The sequence below is a fragment of the Mya arenaria genome, chromosome 8 (assembly GCF_026914265.1).
Source record: "Mya arenaria isolate MELC-2E11 chromosome 8, ASM2691426v1".
In the NCBI taxonomy this organism is placed as follows: Eukaryota; Metazoa; Mollusca; class Bivalvia; order Myida; family Myidae; genus Mya; species Mya arenaria.
In genome coordinates, this window is record NC_069129.1 from 40,771,344 (window position 1) to 40,793,635 (window position 22,292).

Consider the following 22,292-nt stretch of genomic DNA (forward strand, 5'->3'; position numbering starts at 1 on the left):
TTTACAGTGAATTCAAAAGTCTTTGCATTAACGTAAACTGTTGCCATATGTTTGAGCGATGTCAGGTTAAACATATTTAACAAGTTTGTAATTTGAGTGAGAAATGAAACCCTTTAAATCCAAAATAAAACCAGGAAAATAACCATAGTTCTATATTTTCAACAATACAATATAAAATAACACCAAAACAAATTCGTATTGGAAACGTGTCGAACAGAACAACACTATTTACAGTAATTCTTTATACAATTTATTGCTAAAACAAACCTCCAAATACGCTGAACAATTATAAGATATGTGTACATGTATTAAAGTATTAAAACCTTTTCAATTATATAAAACAAGTTGTAACCAATCCATACTGTATACTTATTTTGTAAATCTATTTTTATTGTATTTACTATTGATTGCTCAAACAATTTTGAATACACTTTTTTCTTTTTAAAAGAAACAAAAAAAATACGACTGAAGACAAAAATGTCAGTTTGCATTAAACATCTTTAGTGAGTCATTGTTGAACATCCCGACAATTATGGCACGTGTGTGAGGACAGAAGGTCACGGAGTAGGGCTCGGTCAGTCCGTCCTTCCGTCCCAGTATTTCCGTCATCTTGCCATCCCTCTCCGTCAGCAGCATCACGTTGTGGCTGTCCCGCCCACACACGAGCAGCTTACCGGGCCCCACCTCCGCCACGGACATGGGATTGATGAGCTGCTCGTCTCGGTATTCCCGCAGGACCTTCCCGTCCATGGACAGCTGGAGAACGGTGTAGGCTGTGTAGTCCGACACGTACAGGGTCGGTGGTGTGGAAGCTGACACAGTCAGGTTATATGGTGATTTGAAAAGTTGTTTTCCATCATCCGTTTGAAATGTACTTATAATATGACCATCAAACGTCATCACTTCAATACGCGGGTTCGATACGTACGAAACGTATAATTTGTTGTTGTAAGGCGCAATACCATGACACCGGAATGATACTTTTATTTTCTTCGAAACCGACAATTGTCCTCCTTGTGTAGAAAGCAGCTGAACCATGCAATAATACGGGATAGTAACAGCGGCTTGATCACCAGGGAGCACACACACGTCCCAGGGCTGGCCTGGCAGCTGGAGGCGGGACGTGACGGTGCGAGCGGGGATACTCACAAGTTTGACATTCTCGTTATTCCTGTCAGCCAGGAGTAAGAGACCAGAATTGAGTAAGGCGGAGGCCGTGATAGAGCAGATTTCCTGGTCCTGAGACGCTTTAACGCTGATATCCGCCCCCTTCTTCCATGCCACAGAAGAGAGGTCAGGAACTGGAACTGAAAAAATAAAGGACTACATGTATATCATGTTTCCATTTCATCTTATAAATACAAATGAGCCAACGGTATAATTTTTTTTTGACAATTTCCAACTTCAATTCTCAGTATATTTCAGGTTATCAAACAAGACGGACACTCGGTAAACAGAAATTATAAATATAAGTTTGGAATTTCTATTTAGAAAAATGTTCACTTCAAAGAATTGGCTTTTGCAGACATTGATCAATTAAACATTTAAGCACTAAAAGATTAAATTCTGATCAGGATCTAAACTGTCATCGGCAGTAATTTCTATCTTAAATCGCAATGATCTTTTATGAATAATTATTTTCGACTTGCGGGTCAATGTACCTAACACATCAAATGATAATTCTCGTATATCTTTTATTAATTTAGCCTATTTTTAAACAAAATTCACTGAGACTGCTTTTCTTAAAAACGTAATGAAAATGCGGTTTATCAGAGAAGATCTTAATTGTAAATTAAACTTATCTTTTTATACTTTCCACTCAACACCACCAAAAATTGGCTACCAATAAAAAATGTGTTGCATTGTTTATATATATATATATATAGCTTTATTTCCCCCATTTTCTGGAGATGTACATGGTATATGGTGAATAACTCATGAAAATTATAAATAACATTTAGTGTAAACGGGCCCAAAGAAAGCAAGATGTGAATTATAGAATAGTGTATAATTCTTGAACTAGGCCAGACGACAAAGGTTGTTTAGTTAGTAGTAGAAGACCTACGCCTTGATGAAAGAAGCTCCGGACGTACCCACAGGCGGCAGTAACGTTATCAGGTCCCACCCTATTTGCCAACCCCACCCCAACCCCAAGAAAAGGTAATAACAAATTGTTCAAAACCAAAAATGACTTGAACATGATCATTTATCTCAAAAATCTTAATATCAACCAAACATTCCACAGAAATAAAATAATATAAGTCACTGTCAACACAGCCTTTTCCCTAAGTTTAGAAATTATCAGTGTTTGAAAGGGTTAGTAACTCTTGAAAGACAATCATGCAAAATAACGTAATCTACCCATTTAAGTAAATATATGTTACAATAGAGTAGCATGAAAAGGTCACAGCTCACGGGTCATGGACACTTACGTTTTATTTTTTATACCAGTTGTTTCAATACCACTATCAGATCTTCAAGGGGGACCTCTTTAAAATCGTCCGAGTTTACATTTTATTTAGATACAGGAGAAGAAATGAAATAAAACAAGCCAAAAATGCAATATTTCGGACTAAATGTTGTCAAAATGTTCTTGAGGAAGTACCCGTAAAAAAACCGCGAACACTTTAGACAAACTCAATATCGGTTCGGAGGGAGGAGCGCAAGGCAAAAGGTTACGCCCTTAAGTTACGCCCCCTCTTACCATAAAATCCTGGATCCGCCCCTGAATGTTGTTTGTTTACCACACTTACCAGCAAAAACCTACTACCAGAATTGTTACTTTGTGTTTTCTAATTTTAGTTATAACTAAGTGTAACGATTATGAACATTAACACCGAAAATGACACTTAGGCCATGCTATCTAGAGAATATCTAGAGTTTTAAATAAACAAACTGTTTTGACAACGTGATATATTTTAGGGTAAAAGGATGTTCATGATGTGTGTGTGCGTGTGTGTGTGTGTGTGTGTGTGTGTGTGTGCGTGCGTGCGCGTGCGTGCGTGCGTGCGTGCGTGCGTGCGTGTGTGTGTGTATAATATGTACGTATTAGCATTCTATCCTTACGTAACTCTCCGGCAACGTCAAGTGTTCCCAGGCCCATGTTCGATCCCAGAAGATGTTCCGTGTCCGGGTCCTCAGTAAACCGATACTTTCGGGCCTTTATCAGACCTGTCGTCTGCTCTTTCTTATCCAGAATATTCCGTATGTCCTTCTCGACTCGCCTCGCCACCACGTACCGCTGGTTCACCGAGGTTTCACCGGATGACAGATTCGTCCTCACTGCCTCAAGACCCGATTTGACCGACTCAAAGTCAGTCTTTAAGGCATTCAGTACGTTTTCATCATCGATTTTCACTTTCCGGATGTTGTCGAGCAACTCCTTCTCTCGGCGGTCCAGGTAGGCGTTGATTTCTGCTCGGAACTTCAACAATCTGGCGATCTCATGCTTAAACTGGTTTTCGACCTCGTCCAAAAGCTCATCGACATTACTTATGGACGCAGATAGAAAACTTTCAGCTTGTTTAATCGATGTTCTCAGCTCCTTGAATTTAATGCCAATGACAAAATCTTTAGCAACGTCAGCGATGTAATCGATAATACAGAATCGATGGTCGAGTACGACACAGTCACCACAGCCAAGGTCGCCGTGGGTCGGGCAAAAGCAATTGATCATCTCCTTCGGATGCTTTTTACAGTATTCAGTTTCGCCGATAACTGACTGCTTGGAGGACGGGTAGAAGTAAGGAATCTCATCATTGGACACCATAATGTGGTTCCTGGACACCTTGAATCTCTTATGGGCCTCGATACATGGATCACACATGTATTCCTCGCAGGTCTGGCAGAAGCCCTGGGCTACAGCGCGTTTCCCGCCTTCGTCACATGGCTGACAGTAGACAGTTGTATCTCCGCAGCCCTTGTCAAGGTCAGGGTCACGTCTCTTTCCAGATACCTCCATCTGCGTTTCTTCTCCGCAGCCCTTGTCAAGGTCGGGGTCACGTCTCTTTCCAGATACCTCCATCTGTGTTTCTTCTCCGGAGCCTTTGTCAAGGTCAGGATCACATCTCTTTCCAGATACCTCAATCTGTGTTTCTTCTCCGTAGCCTTTGTCAAGGTCAGGATCACGTCTCTTTCCAGATACCTCAATCTGTGTTTCTTCTCCGGAGCCTTTGTCAAGGTCAGGATCACGTCTCTTTCCAGATACCTCAATCTGTGTTTCTTCTCCAGAGCCTTTGTCAAGGTCAAGGTCACGTATCTTTCCAGATTCCTCCATCTGCGAAAAAGGAATTACAAGAACTTAATAAATGATTTTTTTTGCGATATTGACACAGCTAAACATGTACATTCTTAACTTCATTAACAAGCATGGAGCCTATGTCACTATTAAAGCCATAAGTTACACAGTCACATGAAATAAGATAACGGCCCTTTCATTGAAAACAGTACAATGCTTGAATTTTTTAAAAACAAAGTAGCGTTTGAAGTTCTCATTTTACATTTAGATAACAATTAATGTTTTAGATTTGTTTGCTATCATTGAAACAAAGTTTGCATGTCGGTAATTCTACAATAAATATATAATAAAATTAAAAACATAAATGTTTACCTCGGTTTAAGTTGATCGTCAAAACTTGCTGATAGGTAGGTAAAGGATACAGACTCGTTAAACGGGACACCAATGTTATCAGATACCATTGATATCATATCATTACATATTTCTCTCATTACGATAACATGAAATATTTTTGAAGTTTTATTATTATTAATTATTTGTTTAAACTGCTGATCCAGACATATGCATCTAAACAAACGCTCCCTGAAAAGTAGTTGACGATAACTTATGTGGCCTCATAAAGGTCTTGTACATTGCAAACGACCTTGGCCTCACGTCATACTCGGAGATGTCACTAGTCAACTACAGACCTACATACAGTCAATGACCAGGAATCACAGCCACCGGGAGTCCTTAAGGATGGACACTAGACCCCGAATGGTACCGAGGCCGGTCAGAAGTACGCAGCCGACATTTTATTCCACAACAATACTTAAACCACGTCCCCGAAGTGAAGAAACTGCTAAAGAAACTTTTAATCAGTCACAGACTCAGCCCACCCCATCTAGACTGCTTGGTCTCTTCAACAGGGCCGTACACTGTGACCTTCTTCAACGCTGCCATACACCGTGACGTCCTTTACATGGCCGTACACTGTGACGTTCTTCAAGTGGACCGTAAACTGTGACTTTCCTCAACGGGGTCATAAAGTCTGTCGTTTTTCAACTGTTATACGTTGTCAACATAACATAATAGTGTGTTGTCCAATGAGAAGGCAGCAAGTATATTTCAAATTTGCCTTTACATTTATATCAGTAAATCAGCTGTCAGCCGTAATTGATTAGAATAAGGTGATGTGGAAGATAAAAAGATCCAGTGTTAATAGGCAGATTAGATAAAAAGATTATGTAGATTATGTAGAAAAGAAAATCATTCTAAGTATGCACTTACACAATATAAATGGTTATACGACTGCGTCACATCCTACCATGTATTTGTTTAAACATTTCGTTATGTACTTTGGAATAAAATCATTTGTTTTACAATGTCAATGATAACCCATAATTTAAAGTGACACTCTTATTCAAAATCATCACATACACATGTATAACAAACATCAATTTTGAGTGATAAACTTTCAACTTCGTACTAAATAATGCAATAAGGGAAAAAATAATTACTGATAGCAAGTTTATAACCGTGTATTTAATAGCTGAAAACGCAAAAATACTACATGACTGATGAATGCTAAAATATTTACTATGATCTACCATTGTTTTCGACATTTATCAATCCTTTTTTGAAAAATTAAAACAATTGTACTAAACATGGTCAATCTTATTTGGTAGTAATAGTGCATCTTAAAGGTAGTACACCTCTAATGAAAACCTACACTTGAAACTCTTTAAATAGCCAATGTTGTTAAGCACAGGTCTATAAACCTTTTGAGGGTTTCAACGTACATCCCGAAACAATTTTGTTCTGTGTTATTTTTCATTAGCTTATACTTTTACAGAAGTCTATACTGTATTGTATTTTCATTAAAAGTAATTCAATACTTTAAAACACATATACATATTTATATAAGCTTCTTTGAAATTTTCATCACTTGCAACCTGGGTGAAATAGATGGTTAGGAATTTCAAACTCCAATTTTAAACATTGTTAGTTTTTCTGTATTATGTTCCTGAAAGGTTAAAGATAATATAAATAAAACAAATGGCCGTAAACATTTCTAGAAATTTTTCATTTTGCTTCAAAACTCGGATTTTCTTACTTTTACGTGGACCAAACATAATGTTAAAATTGTAATACGGTATCATTGCTGAAAGAAATTTACGTTTTGTTACTTTGATACCATATTAATACCAAAATGTTGAAAAAGTACGGAAATAAAGGATGTTTCTTGTCTCTCGGGTGATATTGTTTCATCAATTATTCTGAAATGGGGAAGGGTAATTCAATTTAAAATAGTTGCTACTTGTCTGAAAATTGCCTTTGCTTATAATTCCAGAAAATGATACAAATAAAGATTTTTTTCAATCTGAGCATAGTGTGATGCCCATTAGGGTATTACTTCCTTACGTTGTGATCACATTTCTTTTAATAAGCAACAGGGGGCGATCTATCAATTACTTTCTTTTTTTAAAAATCTCGTTTTAATTGGAATGAATGAATGTATCGAATTGCATTTGGAAGGTTTGTCGTTGTTTCTGACAGATGAACGATTATAAAAGCTTATTTCTGTTTGTGCATTGGAATTTACCTAAAGACATAAAGACGCATTTACATATTCGTTGAATGTAAAAAATCAACACCCATTAAGGCATTTAAAGGCTAATTACATCAACCCTCGTCCATCATTTCTTTCATTATCGTTAACGGCCATCTCCTCACCAACGCTGTATATGGGCACCTACTTTTACCAGCGCCGATAACGGAATATACGGTAGAGAACCCACGTGACTTATTTGGTAAAGTGCACGGCAACAAATGTCAACAAGTATCGATTCAGGTAAGGTTTTTAAAGATAACTTTCTTTATATTTGGAGAATTTTTGTGAAATAAAGACCATAAACCTCGCATTTAAGAGCTCTATTCACGGTAATAAAGAACTTTCTCTATTATTCTAAAGTTTTACTCAGTCAAATCAATGTATCTAAAAACCCTAGGAACAAAGTGTCACAACCAATTCTGATATAACACAACTACTAGCTAGTGCTTTTGAAAAACTCACGAACTCTCTTAACAGTCAACTAAGCACCCCATGTTCTGACGAAGAAAATGCATTACCACCTCTGAATGATATTAACTCGCCGATTTTGCACAAGGGGCACGAAACTTGCATCCATGACAAGCAACAGGAAGCCTCTCACTCCACACCGGAAGTGGTCAGTTCCCCAGTAACAAACCCCAAGTCCCAAACTCTCAATAAAAAGTATTCAACGAAAGTTGATCAACCGAAATCGCAAAGCACCTGTATTGCGCCCCCAAACGGGACACATCCTCTCGGAAGACGGAAAATGAAGCCGTTACGGTATCCATCGACATGAGAATACCTCAATTGATAATACGAGATAATGCCCTTAAAGCTGCACTCTCACAGATTTAACAATTTAACAACTTTTTTATTTTTTTGTCTTGGAAAGAGCAAATTTTTGCGTAAATATCTGCAAACAAATAATATAAGACTGCTGACAAAAGATCAGATCGCAGAATTTCATAATTCCGTTCGAAAATGAATCTTTTATGGACTAACGGTTTAAGATTAAGGTTTTATGGCTTAAACCGTTACTAACGTTGCATCAATTGTTTAACTTATATACAAAAAAGCGATCTAATTTTTTGTCAGCAATCTTATATAACTGGTTTCCATGAATTTACTCAAAAGTTGGCTCGTTCCAAGACAAAAAATACAAAAGTTGTCAAAACGTTCAATCTGTAAGAGTGCAGCTTTAACAACGGCATTACCTTACATAGTATCCGATTCAGACACCTTTAATTATAGTATTGTACTCATATAGAAGTATGTTCATCTCCTGGTAACTTCAATGACCGTTACATCGTGAAAGGCGGCTTGACCTTCTATGGCACCATAATTTAGGTGACAAAGTAGAGGTAATTTTGACCGGAAGTTATCGATTGGCTTCATTAAGGCTCTTTCGATAGGATCTAGTTCAATTGAATTAAAAATATACTTACCCTCTGCGAACCACTTTGCAGATACATTTTAAGCAAAAGTTGAGACGCACTAAAAGACTTCTACTCAACATACTGTGGCAATAACCATGCACGTTGTAAGGTAAGCGGACTTTAATACTAGGTTCTCAAAATCGACCACGTGTTGCTTGACGAAAGACTGTTGCATCACGTGATTATGTGCAGTGTACTATCAGATGCACCTCTCAATGTATCCTGAGATCTGCCAGTGTTTCTTTAATGATGCACTCTTACTCCAAAATAAAATTTACCACGATTAATACAAATGTTTTGATATACCAAAAAGGAAGAATTAATGTAAAAAATAATAGTTTTTATGAAGGATACCGAGTTTAATTTGAAATTTGAAAAAAGGTGCAGAAAACATAGTATATCTACCTTATGACACTACAGTAGATCACAGTAAATATTTTGGCATTCACCAATCATTTAATATTTATGCGTTAACAGCTATTAAATATACGGTTACAATCTTGTTATTAGTATTTAATATTTTCCATAAATGCATTAATTAGTAATTTGTTAAAGGTTTATCAGTCAAAATTGATGTTGGTAATACATGTGTAGTATTGATTTTGAATAAGATTGTCACTTAAAGTATATGTGAATATTGGCAAAAACACATATCGGAACATCTCCGTGGGCATAGTGTACAAATAGGATAAACCTTATTCATGAGGTACCTCTTACCAAAACCACTCTCAAAGAACTGTTTCAAGCCACTTAAATTGTCTTTAGTACTTGTTACATCGATGCGGCGGTCACAAAATTGTGGAATGCATAACAGTGGCCGTCAACACATGCGTCTCGAGACGCGAATTCAAGAAATTCTTTCATTCGAGAATACGTAATAATGCACTCGAAAATACGTGATAATGCACTCGAGTATACGTATGTAATGATATTCTCCATTATACGAAATGATGTACATGTACTCGATTATACGTAATGATACACCAAAATATACGTAATGTTTTACTCGATTATACGTAATGATACACTCGAGTATACGTAATGATGCACTCGCGTATACGTTATGGTGTACTTGAGTACGAACATCCTGTCTGTCGGAAATAAACCGCTGTACCTTTAGCACTTAGTGTGACCCATAACGTACGCAACTCCGAGAAATACATCATAGGGTAAAGCCCATTATACATTATACATCTAGGTCAAATATACACGGTTTTAAGTACACACATAAACTGATTATTTTAACTTTGACATTGCTCGAGATTGTTATTCAATACACGTTACAATGAAAATAATTACTATAAATCTCAATTAACAAAAAGAAAGAAATGCAATGTTTCCAAATGGCGCCATGATGCAGACGTTCTAATTAAATATTATTTTTTTCTTAAATGACTGTCATTCTTAATCGAGAAAAAAAGGAATGAGAAAAGCACGTTCGGCACCTCGATATATACGTACATTATCTAAGTGGATTATGCTCATAGTACCTGTTTTAATTCCAAGAATAGGTATGTCTTTAGCCGAGCAATCGGAACACCTCGGCCAGTATCCAACATAATTGAAGCTTGCCGGAGGTGGCCGAGTTGTTACGATTGATATCGGAGAGCCTGGTAACGGAAGGGAAGGCTGTGATGGTGGGCAGCCGGAAACAGGCGAATCGGCAACATCCGAAATAAGGGGCTTATGGTTGGAGTATACTAATGACAAAAATGAAAAACGATGTTTAAACCTTTTTTGAAATTGAGTTATTTGACTTACTTTCATGAACAATAACTATAATGATCATTTGGCAGGTACGAATTCGAGCAGAATTTTAGTCTGAAATAATTCAATTTACAATACCCTTATTGATCCTTTTTTGGCAAAATAGAATCTTTCCTGTCATATTTAATAGATCATGAACAAAAGAGCTTTTATTTTAGCACGAAATCATTCATGTCGATGTCTGACACTATAAAACGTGGACAAGTCCCTTTAATGTCTATTCTGAAAGTGCTGTTGGATTTCTAGGCCTGTGCAAGGGGTAACATTCATTGTTACGCCCAATATTTCCACGGACCTATAATATCGGGCCTAGTTTCATACATTTCATAGCGTTCTATCATTTTGTTTACGGAGGTTTGTCTTTGACAGAACTTGGAATGTGCATGAGTGTGTGAAGATTAAACTGCTACTATATATTTAAGTAGTTTGAGTGTATGAGTATCTCCCTCTCCGTATGCATTCTATTGTATCTTTCATTGAGGTGGCAGAATTCGGAGAACTGCATCTGCTTGTTTTAAATGAAGTCAACAATCCCATATTTGGCGAGATTCTTAATGTAAAAAGTTTATTAATACACAAATGATCCGGACGTAAGAAAGACTAAAAGAATAAACGAACGAACGAACAAATGAATGAATGATGACTATTCCTTATTTTCAGGCGGCAGAAGGTGTCTGGGAAAAGATATTTGACGAAAGGGTAGAGGCCACCTTCTTACTCGTCAAGTGCGTGCGTGCGTACGTGCGTGCCTGCGTGTGTGTGCGTGAGTACGTTCTTGCGTGCGTGCGTGCGTGCGTGCGTGCGTGCGTGTGTGTGCGTGTGATACGAATGTTGACTGAAATTTCCAGGGGCGGTTCAGTAGTCATAGTGTCACCGCAGGCCGGCTATAGCCCATCAAAGGTGGGTCCATTCTTTCTTCAGTTATGATTTATTTGGTATTCTGCGACTCTATGAACAGTAAAAGGGAGCTACTTTCGTTTTTTTCTTATTCGTTTTTTTTTTCTAAATTAAGCATTTTCCCTCACACCAAATCAAACAGCTGCTGGGAGACTCTCATTAAAATAGAGTTGAGTAAATTCAAGCCTTAAATAATTCACTTTTCAAAGGCCTTAAAGGACCGCTTTTCAGCAATAAAAGATAATTTAATGTCTTTTTTTAAACAATAATAAACAATATAGCGAGCATTAGTTTGAACTTTAGTTGATGTTTAGTCATTTAACAAACGTTTCATTCACATTTTACACAAAACAAAAAAGATGAACGTGTCCCATTAAAGTTAATAACGGTTATGGTAAATGCATTGTAAGACATTTCATAAAAGACTAAAATTCAATTGTTCGAAGCATCTCATCACTCGACGTTTTAGCTCGGGCCCCGGCGTTCTCGAGCGATCGCAGTTTTGCTATAACATTGATTCTCTTGATTGGCCTGATTTCTCACCGACCGACAACGTGAACAGTGTGTGTATACCACGCGATAAATTACGTTATATATGCTACGTCGGAAGGCAACATTTTGCTTAAAATAAAGACTGGAATCAAAGATAACTTTTCTTATACTACACCATTTTAAATAAAACAAAGGGCAGTCTATGCCGCTTAAAGAGCACTGTCTTCGTATTATACCCGAAGTTTCATAATGTGATTAGGTTTAATCAAACACTTCGACAAACCTGTTCTCAAAATGATGTTTTGACAGTGCTCCGTCAGACGGCCGTATTGTAAAATGTTTTAAGAAACTAAACACTCAATCAAACTCTGGTAAAAGACCGAAGGCAGGGCTCAGTAAGCGGCGTAGACTGCGCTATGTTTCATTTAAAATGGTGGAAAAATAGTGAAGTTATCTTTGTTTAAAGTCTGCATTTGAAGCAAAATTTTGCCTTCCGACGTAGCATTATGACGCAATTCATCACGTGGTATACACAAACTGTAAAGCTTAGCAGGGATGACGTCAACAACTTGGTGGACATTGAGCGGGCTTTGCAGGAGGAAAGGGCGACAGCACCACTTCACGGTATAGCACAATAATAAACAGTATGAGATGTCGGTGCAATTGAGACAAGGGTGGCCATACGAGATATTGGCTTTCGCAGATTTTTCCCTTTAGAAACCCATGTTAAATGTGGAGTGTAAAATAATGGAATAAGTTGGATATTTTCTGTATATATTGTTAACACGTGTTGGATATTAAATCAACAATGTGGTAAGTCGATTGGGTTAACTTTTTATGAATAACTTTTTCTTTTGAGTGTATATGTTTTAATTATAATTTTAATTCGTATCCAGTATTAAACGGGAGTTGTCTTTGTCAATCGAATCTTTATTTGATTTCTTTAAAATGGTCAAACAAGGTGTCTTAACCTTCCAGACTACCTATTCGCAAATTTAACAATAAGTTATTGTACTTTAGTAATTGTACTTCTAGTGTGTCAGCAGTTAACGTCGTGCCCCTTAAATAGACATATTGGAACTACATTTGTACATGTATAAACTCGTGGCACACTTTCATCTGAATGTGTTTGACTTAGATTCATGGAACGTTTAATAAGCACTGGTTAGAACGTAAAGTTGTGCTCCATATTTTGCGTCAGATTTCACTCACTGTATCATAGCTTTGCCTTTGAACAAGTGGTAAATAAGCTGATATATGTATTCGCTAAAGTATGTGACATAACTAATACAATGGAAACTACAATGGCAGGCGAAGACGAAGAGCCTGTTTAACTGGCCTGACATACACTAATCTAGGGACACTTAACGGTACAGTCCGCCAAAGACAGCCTTCACATTCCTCAAAACATATGTAGAAATAACTGTTTCGCTATCCCCTTTAAACGGATTGCGAAAAATAAGTTCACATGAAGTCAAGAATCATTATATTATAATGTTTTACATGTTAGGTTGTTCACTCGAGGGTTGACTGCTAATTTCATTCAGACAATTCATTTATTCGAGGTTCAACCTCTGATTTCCCACAATTAGATCATTGCCCATAGCTATGGCACTCGAGGTTCAACCTCTGATTTCACTTCTTGAGACTATAGTTGTGGCACTCGAGGTTCAACCTCTGATTTCACTCAATGAGACCATAGTTATGCCACGCGAGGTTCAACCTCTGATTTCACTTCTTGAGACCATAGTTAGGCCACGCGAGGTTCAACCTCTGATTTCACTTATTGAGACTATAGTTGTGGCACTCGAGGTTCAACCTCTGATTTCACTTATTGAGACTATAGTTGTGGCACTCGAGGTTCAACCTCTGATTTCACTTATTGAGACCATAGTTATGCCACGCGAGGTTCAACCTCTGATTTCACTTCTTGAGACCATAGTTATGGCACTCGAGGTTCAACCTCTGATTTCACTTCTTGAGATTATAGTTGTGGCACTCGAGGTTCAACCTCTGATTTCAGTTCTTGAGACCATAGTAAGGCCACACGGGTTCAACCTCTGATTTCACTTATTGAGACCATAGTTAGGCCACGCGAGGTTCAACCTCTGATTTCACTTCTTGAGACCATAGTTAGGCCACGCGAGGTTCAACCTCTGATTTCACTTATTGAGACCATAGTTATGCCACGCGAGGTTCAACCTCTGATTTCACTTATTGAGACCATAGTTATGCCACGCGAGGTTCAACCTCTGATTTCACTTATTAAGACCATAGTTATGCCACGCGAGGTTCAACCTCTGATTTCACTTCTTGAGACCATAGTTAGGCCACGCGAGGTTCAACCTCTGATTTCACTTATTGAGACCATAGTTATGCCACGCGAGGTTCAACCTCTGATTTCACTTCTTGAGACCATAGTTAGGCCACGCGAGGTTCAACCTCTGATTTCAATTCTTGAGACCATAGTTAGGCCACGCGAGGTTCAAACTCTGATTTCACTTCTTGAGACTATAGTTGTGGCACTCGAGGATCAACCTCTGATTTCACCTCTTGAGGTTATAGTTATGGCACTCGAGGTTCAACCTCTGATTTCACTTCTTGAGACCATAGTTAGTCCACGCGAGGTTCAACCTCTGATTTCACTTATTGAGACTGTAGTTGTGGCACTCGAGGATCAACCTCTGAGTTCACTTCTTGAGGCTATAGATGTGGCACTCGAGGTTCAACCTCTGATTTCACTTCTTGAGACTATAGTTGTGGCACTCGAGGTTCAACCTCTGATTTCACATATTAAGAGTATAGTTGTGGCACTCGAGGTTCAACCTCTGATTTCACTTCTTGAGACTATAGTTTTGGCACTCGAGGTTCAACCTCTGATTTCACTCAATGAGACCATAGACCATCGAGACAAATTCGAGCCAACGGTATTCGATGTAGACTCAAAATAAAATAGTTTTCACTGGCAAAATCACCACTAGTCTGATGTTTAGAACGTTATTTATGTCAGAAAATTGTAAATTAGTGTTACTTATTAGTATGTTGGAATATCACTGTATAATGTTAATATATTCATTGTATGTAAAACTCTTCTGCAATAAAAGGATCAGATGTAAACATTATCTTGGTCAGAATGTTTGTCGATAGATTTGTTTTCTTTTAAAAAACGACTTTCATGTAAGCCTTCTTACTTCATTCATTGTAATGCAATTTTTACAAACTAATGGCAATATTGATTGTGATAACATCTCGACCAAGTTCAATCAACAGCTTGATTCCAGATCACTCTCTAGTTATGGCACTTGAATTTGTTATGGTTCTTTAAAGACAAAACTTCTTTTTGTATAAAGTGAAACTGTCTTTTAAACAAGAACACATCCTCCGCAGAACCTAGTAGTGTTTCCAAGGGAACTCAACTGTTCAAGGTTTCGAAACAGTGAATAGTCACAGTGTGAAATCAGTGGCAACAAGTGTACCATGCACCTTTAAAAGAGTTTTAGACCTCCAACTATAGGTGTATTCATATAAATTATCATGTCATAAATATCGCTACATTTAAACTCTCATCGTGCGCTGAAACAAAACACAAAGATGGGTGTCCTACCCATATCATAACTACAGGAAAGGCCTGAATGGTGCGAGGACATTTTAGAAGCCGTGTTCAACGCTGTTTTGTGTAGTACTCAGTGACCTACTCTTAGGTGAATCATGGTATTGTGATTGTGCATTGTTAAACTGATTGACAAGTATGTGTACCATTGAAGTTTAAGGTCCCAGGTGGTAAAAAGGGTCCAAATCGAGACAATGTATATTCAAAACCATAAACTGGTGGTTATGTTTCTGCAGTATATACATGTACACATACGTAAGGTGCAGTTTTGAAGTAATCCATAATAAGACCATTTTGAAAGTTTTAAGATACATTTAATAGTAAAAGGCTGAAATACAAAACTAGTTGAACAATACAGACAGTGAATAGACAAAATAGTTCGTTCCTACCCGAATTTTTAAAGAATAAAGACATTTTGTATTTTTCATCTCCATGTGAATGGAGAAAAATACATTTAGGGAATTCCCATATAAAATATTGTTTTATAGTGAATTCAAAATTCTTTGCATTAACGTAAACAGTTGTCATATCTTTGAGCGATGTCAGGTTAAACATATTTACCAAGTTTTTAATTTGAGTGACAAATTAAACCTTGGAAATCTTGGTTTAACAGTATGTGAAACATATAATTTTAACTTTAAAATCAGGAAAAGAATCATAGTTCTATTTTTTCAACAATACAATTTAAAGTAACACCAAAACAAATTCTTATTGGAAACGTGTCGAACAGAACAACATCATTTTCACTAAATCTTTATACAATGTATTGCTAAACAAAACTGCCAAATACGCTGAACATTTATAAGACATGTGTACATGTATTTAAGTATAAATAGCTTATTAATTATATAAAACAAGTTGTAACCAATCTATATGCTTATGGTGTAAATATAGTTTTTATTGTATTTACTATTGATTGCTCAAACAATATTGAGTACACAGAAGTTTCTTTAAAAGAAACAAAAAATCACGACTGATGAAGAAAAGCTGTCAGTTTGTATTAAATACCTTCAATGAGTTATTATTGCCCATCCCGACAACTATGGCACGTGAGTGAGGACAGAAGGTCACGGAGTAGGGAACGGTAAGGCCGTCCTTCCGTCTCAGTATTTCCGTCATCTTGCCATCCCTCTCAGTCAGCATGATTACGTTGTTGCTGAACTGCCCACACACGAGAAGCTTGCCTGGCCCTACCTCCACTAGGGACGTGGGATATTTGAGCTGCTCGTCACGGTACTCATGCAGGACCTTACCGTCCAGAGACATCTGGAGAACGGTGTCGGCAAGGAGGTCAGACACGTACAGCGTCGGTGGTGTTGAAGCTGACACAGTCAAATAATATGGTGCTTGGAAAAGTTGTCTTCCATCATCTGTTTTGAATGTACTTATGATATGACCATCCAACGTCATCACTTCAATACGCGAGTTTGATTTGTTAGAAACGTATAATTTGTTGTTGTAAGGCGCAATACCACAACAGTCGGGTGATACTTTAATTTCTTTCGAAACCGACAACTGCCCTCCTTTTGTAGACATCAGCTGGATGATGGAATTATACGGGAGAGTGACAGCGGCCTGGTCATCATGGAGCGCACACACGTCCCAGGGCATGCCTGGTAGCTGGAGGCGGGACTTGACGGTGCGGGCGGGGACGTTTAAAAGTTTGACATTATCGTTATTCCTGTCTGCCAGAAATAGGAGACCAGATGAGAGTACGGCGGAGCCCGAGATATGGCAGGTTTTTTGGTCCTGAGTAGTTTTAACGTTGATATCTGTTCCCTTCCATGTTACAGTAGAGAGATCAGGAACTGGAACTGAAAAACAATAAAGGAATACATGTATTATCATGTTTCCCTTTTGTCTTATACATATAAATGAGCCAACGGTGCACACTTGTATTTAGCCATATTTCACCTCAGTACTCAGTTTTACTTCAGGTTAACCAACTAGACGAACACTCGGTAATAAACAGAACTTATTAGTATTTGTTATGTTAGGAGTTTCAACTAAGACAACATACTTTGAGCAATGAATCATTAAAGCGCTAATATATTAAATTCTGATCAGGATCTAAACCGTCATCGGCGGTAATATATTTTTAAGTAATTTAGCCCATTTATAAGCAACAACAACAACAACAAACTATAGTATTATTACACTCAGATCATACATACATGAAAACATGAGGACAAATAAGATTAGTCAGCAGTGTCAATAAGAGCTTAATAATACTTATACAAAGAATGATGACTTTGTCCCGATTGGCGGAAATAAAATGGTTGTGTATTTTTTATGGTCGTACATGTATGTAATATGACTCTTATCATAAGCAATATTCACTGAGACGGCTTTTCAGAAAAACGTAATGAAAACGCGATCTACCAGAAAAGATCTCAATTGTAAATTGAAATTACCTTAGTGTAATGATTTCGTTATTTTTCTACATATATGTACGTGTAAGAAATAATTAAATATAATATTCATTCTGAGGCATTTATTAGATTTAAGATTTTAGAAGTTACAATTACGATCCTTAAAAGAAATATGCCCAAGGAAGTGTGGGTCGGTCGTTCGGTGAATAGATGTATTTATATTTCAATATTGAGAAAAGGTCGCTTATTTAGTAGTAGAATACTTGAAATTGCAAATCTTGTCTTAGTGGTAGAAGCTCCGGACGTACCGAGATATTTTAAAATAAAATTATTTTAAAAAAGGATCTTGTCAAGGCAGTTAAACATATACTATAGATGATAAATGTTTGTTCCAGTGTAAGATCGTAATATATTTCACTGAGTGAGTAGCAATAGCTATATTTCACGAGTGGCGTACCCAAGAGAGAAATATTTACTTTTGGTGTTCACTTGGTGAAATATAATACGATCTTACACTGAGTTTGTGTATTTGCCTAACACGGGTTTGAAATGACGGTTAGTTGGGTTTTTTTAGAAAAGCGCGCGAATCATCATGATATAGTTTAAATCTTGTCTCAGCCTTGTGATTTGGAAGTGAGAGTGGGCGTGATTTCCAAAACAATGAAATGTTTTATTTTTATTTGAAACAGAAAACTATTTTTTTCACTATAATCTATTTTAATAACAGGAAAGTATATACATAAAAGCCTGCATGTAGTCGTGTCCGCATGCATGCGGCAGGGCCTCTGATCGTTCAAGTCTCAGAGAACGGCATTGGAACCCTTTTTATTAAATATTGTTGTACCCTAGATTAAAAGTAAAAAGTGTTAGCAGGTCAATTGTTAATATTGTTATGCATTTTAACTAAAATTTGGTAAATTTCACTATAAAAGACGTTTGGATTTAAAAACCGAGGAAAAAATAGTTTCTGCATTTACGATTGTGGATCTCTGAAAAGGTAACCTCTCACCCACTCCCAACCACCATCCCCCACCAGCACACACACTTTGCGTTTTGTGTTCCGCGTATTACTCTGCGATCGGAGAATTCCATAAAAAAGCAAACACACAATTAAACAGGAAAAGTTCATTATTCTACACGGCTTTGAACCCACTTCCTTCAGCTGCATGACTAAGCATTATGTCAACTGTGCTATATAAGTTATACACAGCTTATGCCTTAAGTTTAAAGAATAAATGTGCTCGAAAGGGCAAGTAACTTTTTAAAGATAATCATGCAAAATAACGTACTCTACTTATTTAGCTATGTCACAATAGAGTAGTCCAAAATGTAACAACTCACGGGTTTTGGTCACTCACGTTTTATTTTTATACCAGTTTTTTAAATACCACTAGCTGAGCCTGGTCGGGAGGGGATGCACTCCCTAAAATCGTTTACTTTTTATTTCAATATAGGAGAAAAATGTGAACAAAAAAGCCCAAAATACAACATTTCGGACTAGATATTGTCAAAATGTTGTTGAGAGGGTAGCCCTATAACCCCACCAACACTTTAGACCAACTCAATAAAGGTTCGCAGGGAGGGGCGCAAGTTAAAATGTGACATCCCTAAGAAACGCCCCCTCTAATGCTAAAATTCTGGATCGTCCTTGAATGCTGCTTGTTAACCACATTTACCAGCAAATACCGACTAGCAGGTTTGTTACTAATGGTTTATTAGTTTAGTTATGTCATAGTGAAACAATTTTCAACATGAAGACGACAGTTAGGCCATGGTATCTGGAGAATTCATACATTTTAGGTAAACAATTTTATTGAGAACGTCATATTACTAAGGGTAAAATGATGTACATTTTTATACATTTAATACTATCCTTACCAAACTCTCCCGCAACGTCCAGTGTTCCCAGGCCCGTTTTCGATTCCAGAAGACGTCTCATGTCCTCGTCTTTCGTAAACCGATAGTTTGTGGCCTTCATCAGACCAGACATCTGCTCGTTTTTAGCCAGAATATTCCGAATGTCCTTCTCGGCTCGCCTGGCCGCTACGTACCGCTGGTTCACCGAGATGTCACCAGACGATAATTCCGCCCTCATGGCCTCAAGACCCAATTTCGCCGACTCACAGTCGCTCTTTAAGGCATTCAGAACGTTTTCATCATCGATCCTCACTTTCCGGATGTTGTCGAGCAACTCTTGCTCGCGGCGGTCGAGATAGGTGTTGATTTTTGCCCGGAACTTCCTCAATCTTGCGTTCTCATACTTAGACTGGTTTTCGACCTCGTCCAAAAGCTCATTGACATTACTAATAGACGCAGATAGAATATCTTCAGATCGTTCAATCGTTGGTTCCAGCTCTTTGAATTCATTTCCAATGACAAAATCTTTAGCCACGTTATCGATGTAATCGACTTGACAGGTACGATGCTTGAGTACGACACAGACCCCACAGCCAAGGCCGCCGTGGTTCGGGCAGAAAAACTTGATCATCTCCTTCGGATGGATTTTACAGTATTCAGTTTCGCCGATGTCTGACTGCTTGGTGGACGGGTAGAAGGACAGCATCTTGTCTACCGACAACATAATGTGCTTCCTGGATACCTTAAACCTCGTATGGGCCTCGATACAGGGATCACACATGTACTCCTCGCAGGTCTGACATAATCCCAGGGCCACAGCGCGTTTCCCGCCCTCTTCACACGGCTGACAGTAGATAGTAGCGTTTGTGGAGCACTCGTCAAGGTCAGGGTCATGCCTCTTTCCAGATACCTCCATCTATGAAAGAAATAGAGAACTTAATAATTAATTTGATTTTCTTGCGATTTTGATACCGATAAACATATACATGAAATGGAGCCCACAACCCCTAAAACCGGAAGGCGGGCAATATCGCGTTGCTATAAAGACAGGCTCAGTATTGACAAAGTATAGCTATACACGTACCAAAAACACAGTAACATAAAATAAAATAAGAGCATTAAAAAATAATGTGCTTCATTAATGTTAATTAAATTTTGGTATTTTAATCTTTTAAAAACGAAAGTAAGGATCAAAGTGCTCGTTTCTCATTTAGATTACAAGTAATGTATTACATGTGTTAACTATTATAAAAGCAAGCTTCGCGAGTAAATCTAAAAATATACATGTAATAAGAGTGATACTCAAATGTTTACCTCGATTTTCGTTGCCCTTCCTAACTTACTAACAAGGAAGTGACATCAAGTGTTATTTGATAAGGGAGATTAATCTTATAACTCTCATTATAACTGCTTAATTAATAAGCATCTTTAACCAGACATAAAATTATACTTTGATATTTAAATCTTTTAATGACAAAGGTAACGTTCAGAGTGCCCATTTCACATTTATATTACAAATAATGTTTTAAAGATATTTGCTGTTATAAAAGCAAGTGAATCGATTGCTCTAAGGGAGTGGAGTCTTGACAGGGGCATCACTGTATCAAATACCTTTTGATAATGGAGATAACATTTATTACGCTCATTATTAAAGCTGAAAAGGTATTTATCAAAACAAATACTCACTGGAAATCCTAATCGTACACGTTTTACAAGACTTGTAATGAAAGTGGTGGCAGTGGTAAATACATCTAGTGACAGAGGTGATTACATCTAGTGACAGCGTTGAATACATCTAGTGACAGTGGTGGGTACATCTAGTGACAGAGCCGATAACATCTAGTGACAGCGGTGAAAACATCTAGGGACAGTGGTGGATACAACTAGTGACAGTGGTGAATAAATCTAGTGACACGGTGGCGAAAACATCTAGTGACAACAGTGAATACCTCCAGTGAAAGTGTGAGTACATCTAGTGACATTGGTAAATACATCTAGTGACAGCGGGTGAATACATCTGATGACATAGAGAATATTTATTGATATCAGTCTAAGACTATTTTATTTCACGAGTGGTCACAGAAAATATATTTTCACGAGACTTCATGAAACTTGAGCATGTGGAATTTTTTGTACTTTTGTGCATATTACAATGCAGATTTCTGTCGATTATCATTTTTTGGTTTGTAACTTATATTTTATGAATGAAATGAGTGTCGCACACTGTATTTCATTTGTTTTGCTTAGTTTAGAGCCTTATAACTGCAGATCTCTACTGATACGTATAAAAGAAATAGGTAACTAATAAAGTAGTAGACCTGTTTATTGTTGTGTTATTACTGTAGATGAATATATATAAATCAAAGCACTAATCAGCATAGTCACATGACTTGAACAATTATTGATGTGTATTATCAAAATATTATAATTCGGCAAATGAGATTGCTTAATAATTTAGAAAGCCTCTCATTAAAATAGCCACCAGATTTAAGTCATCCGTTGATTTATATAGCTGGTAATTCAGCGACCGTCTTGTGTGGAATTAGATATATTGTACAACAACAATAACAAATATTTATAACATAAAACTGACCACACACTCTAAGATTTCTAATCTTTTCATTTAATTAACAAAAGCAATATTTCGATTAACGTCATGCTAAACGTTTTAATACAATACGTATTGAAAAAGAAACAGCTGTAGGGGTTAGATTATTTGATATGCGCAAAATTGAAGTCGGTAAGGTACACTTTTTTTATATCAGGCGATTTGTAATAAAACATTGAATACATGTATTTAAAAAAAAATCAAAAATTAAACGAGCAGTTTTTTCAAGAATTAAAGAAAGGCGCACTTTTTTTCAGCGAAACACGACGCCGTTTTTCCCGCGAAAAATGACGTTATAGACGAATCTAAAATAAGAAACGTTAAACAAGAGAAAGAAAGATATATGTGCGTGAACGTTTTCACATGGCGCACTTAAGGTTTAAATTTCAAACGAAGAATTGATGACAATATCGGTTATTGTAGCTGGAACGCAAAAAATAT

General features: G+C 37.3%; 1 protein-coding gene across 1 annotated transcript; it reads right to left on the reverse strand.

The window, feature by feature from the left end:
* Nucleotides 1-15,316: 15,316 nt before the first annotated feature.
* Nucleotides 15,317-20,613, reverse strand: LOC128244625 (E3 ubiquitin-protein ligase TRIM71-like). The gene is made up of 3 exons (XM_052962640.1): nt 20,558-20,613; nt 19,265-20,159; nt 15,317-16,828 (listed from the first exon to the last, which is right to left on the reverse strand). Exons 2-3 carry the CDS (start codon nt 20,157-20,159, stop codon nt 16,005-16,007), a joined length of 1,719 nt encoding a protein of 572 aa, XP_052818600.1. The 5' UTR covers nt 20,558-20,613; the 3' UTR covers nt 15,317-16,004.
* Nucleotides 20,614-22,292: the final 1,679 nt, after the last annotated feature.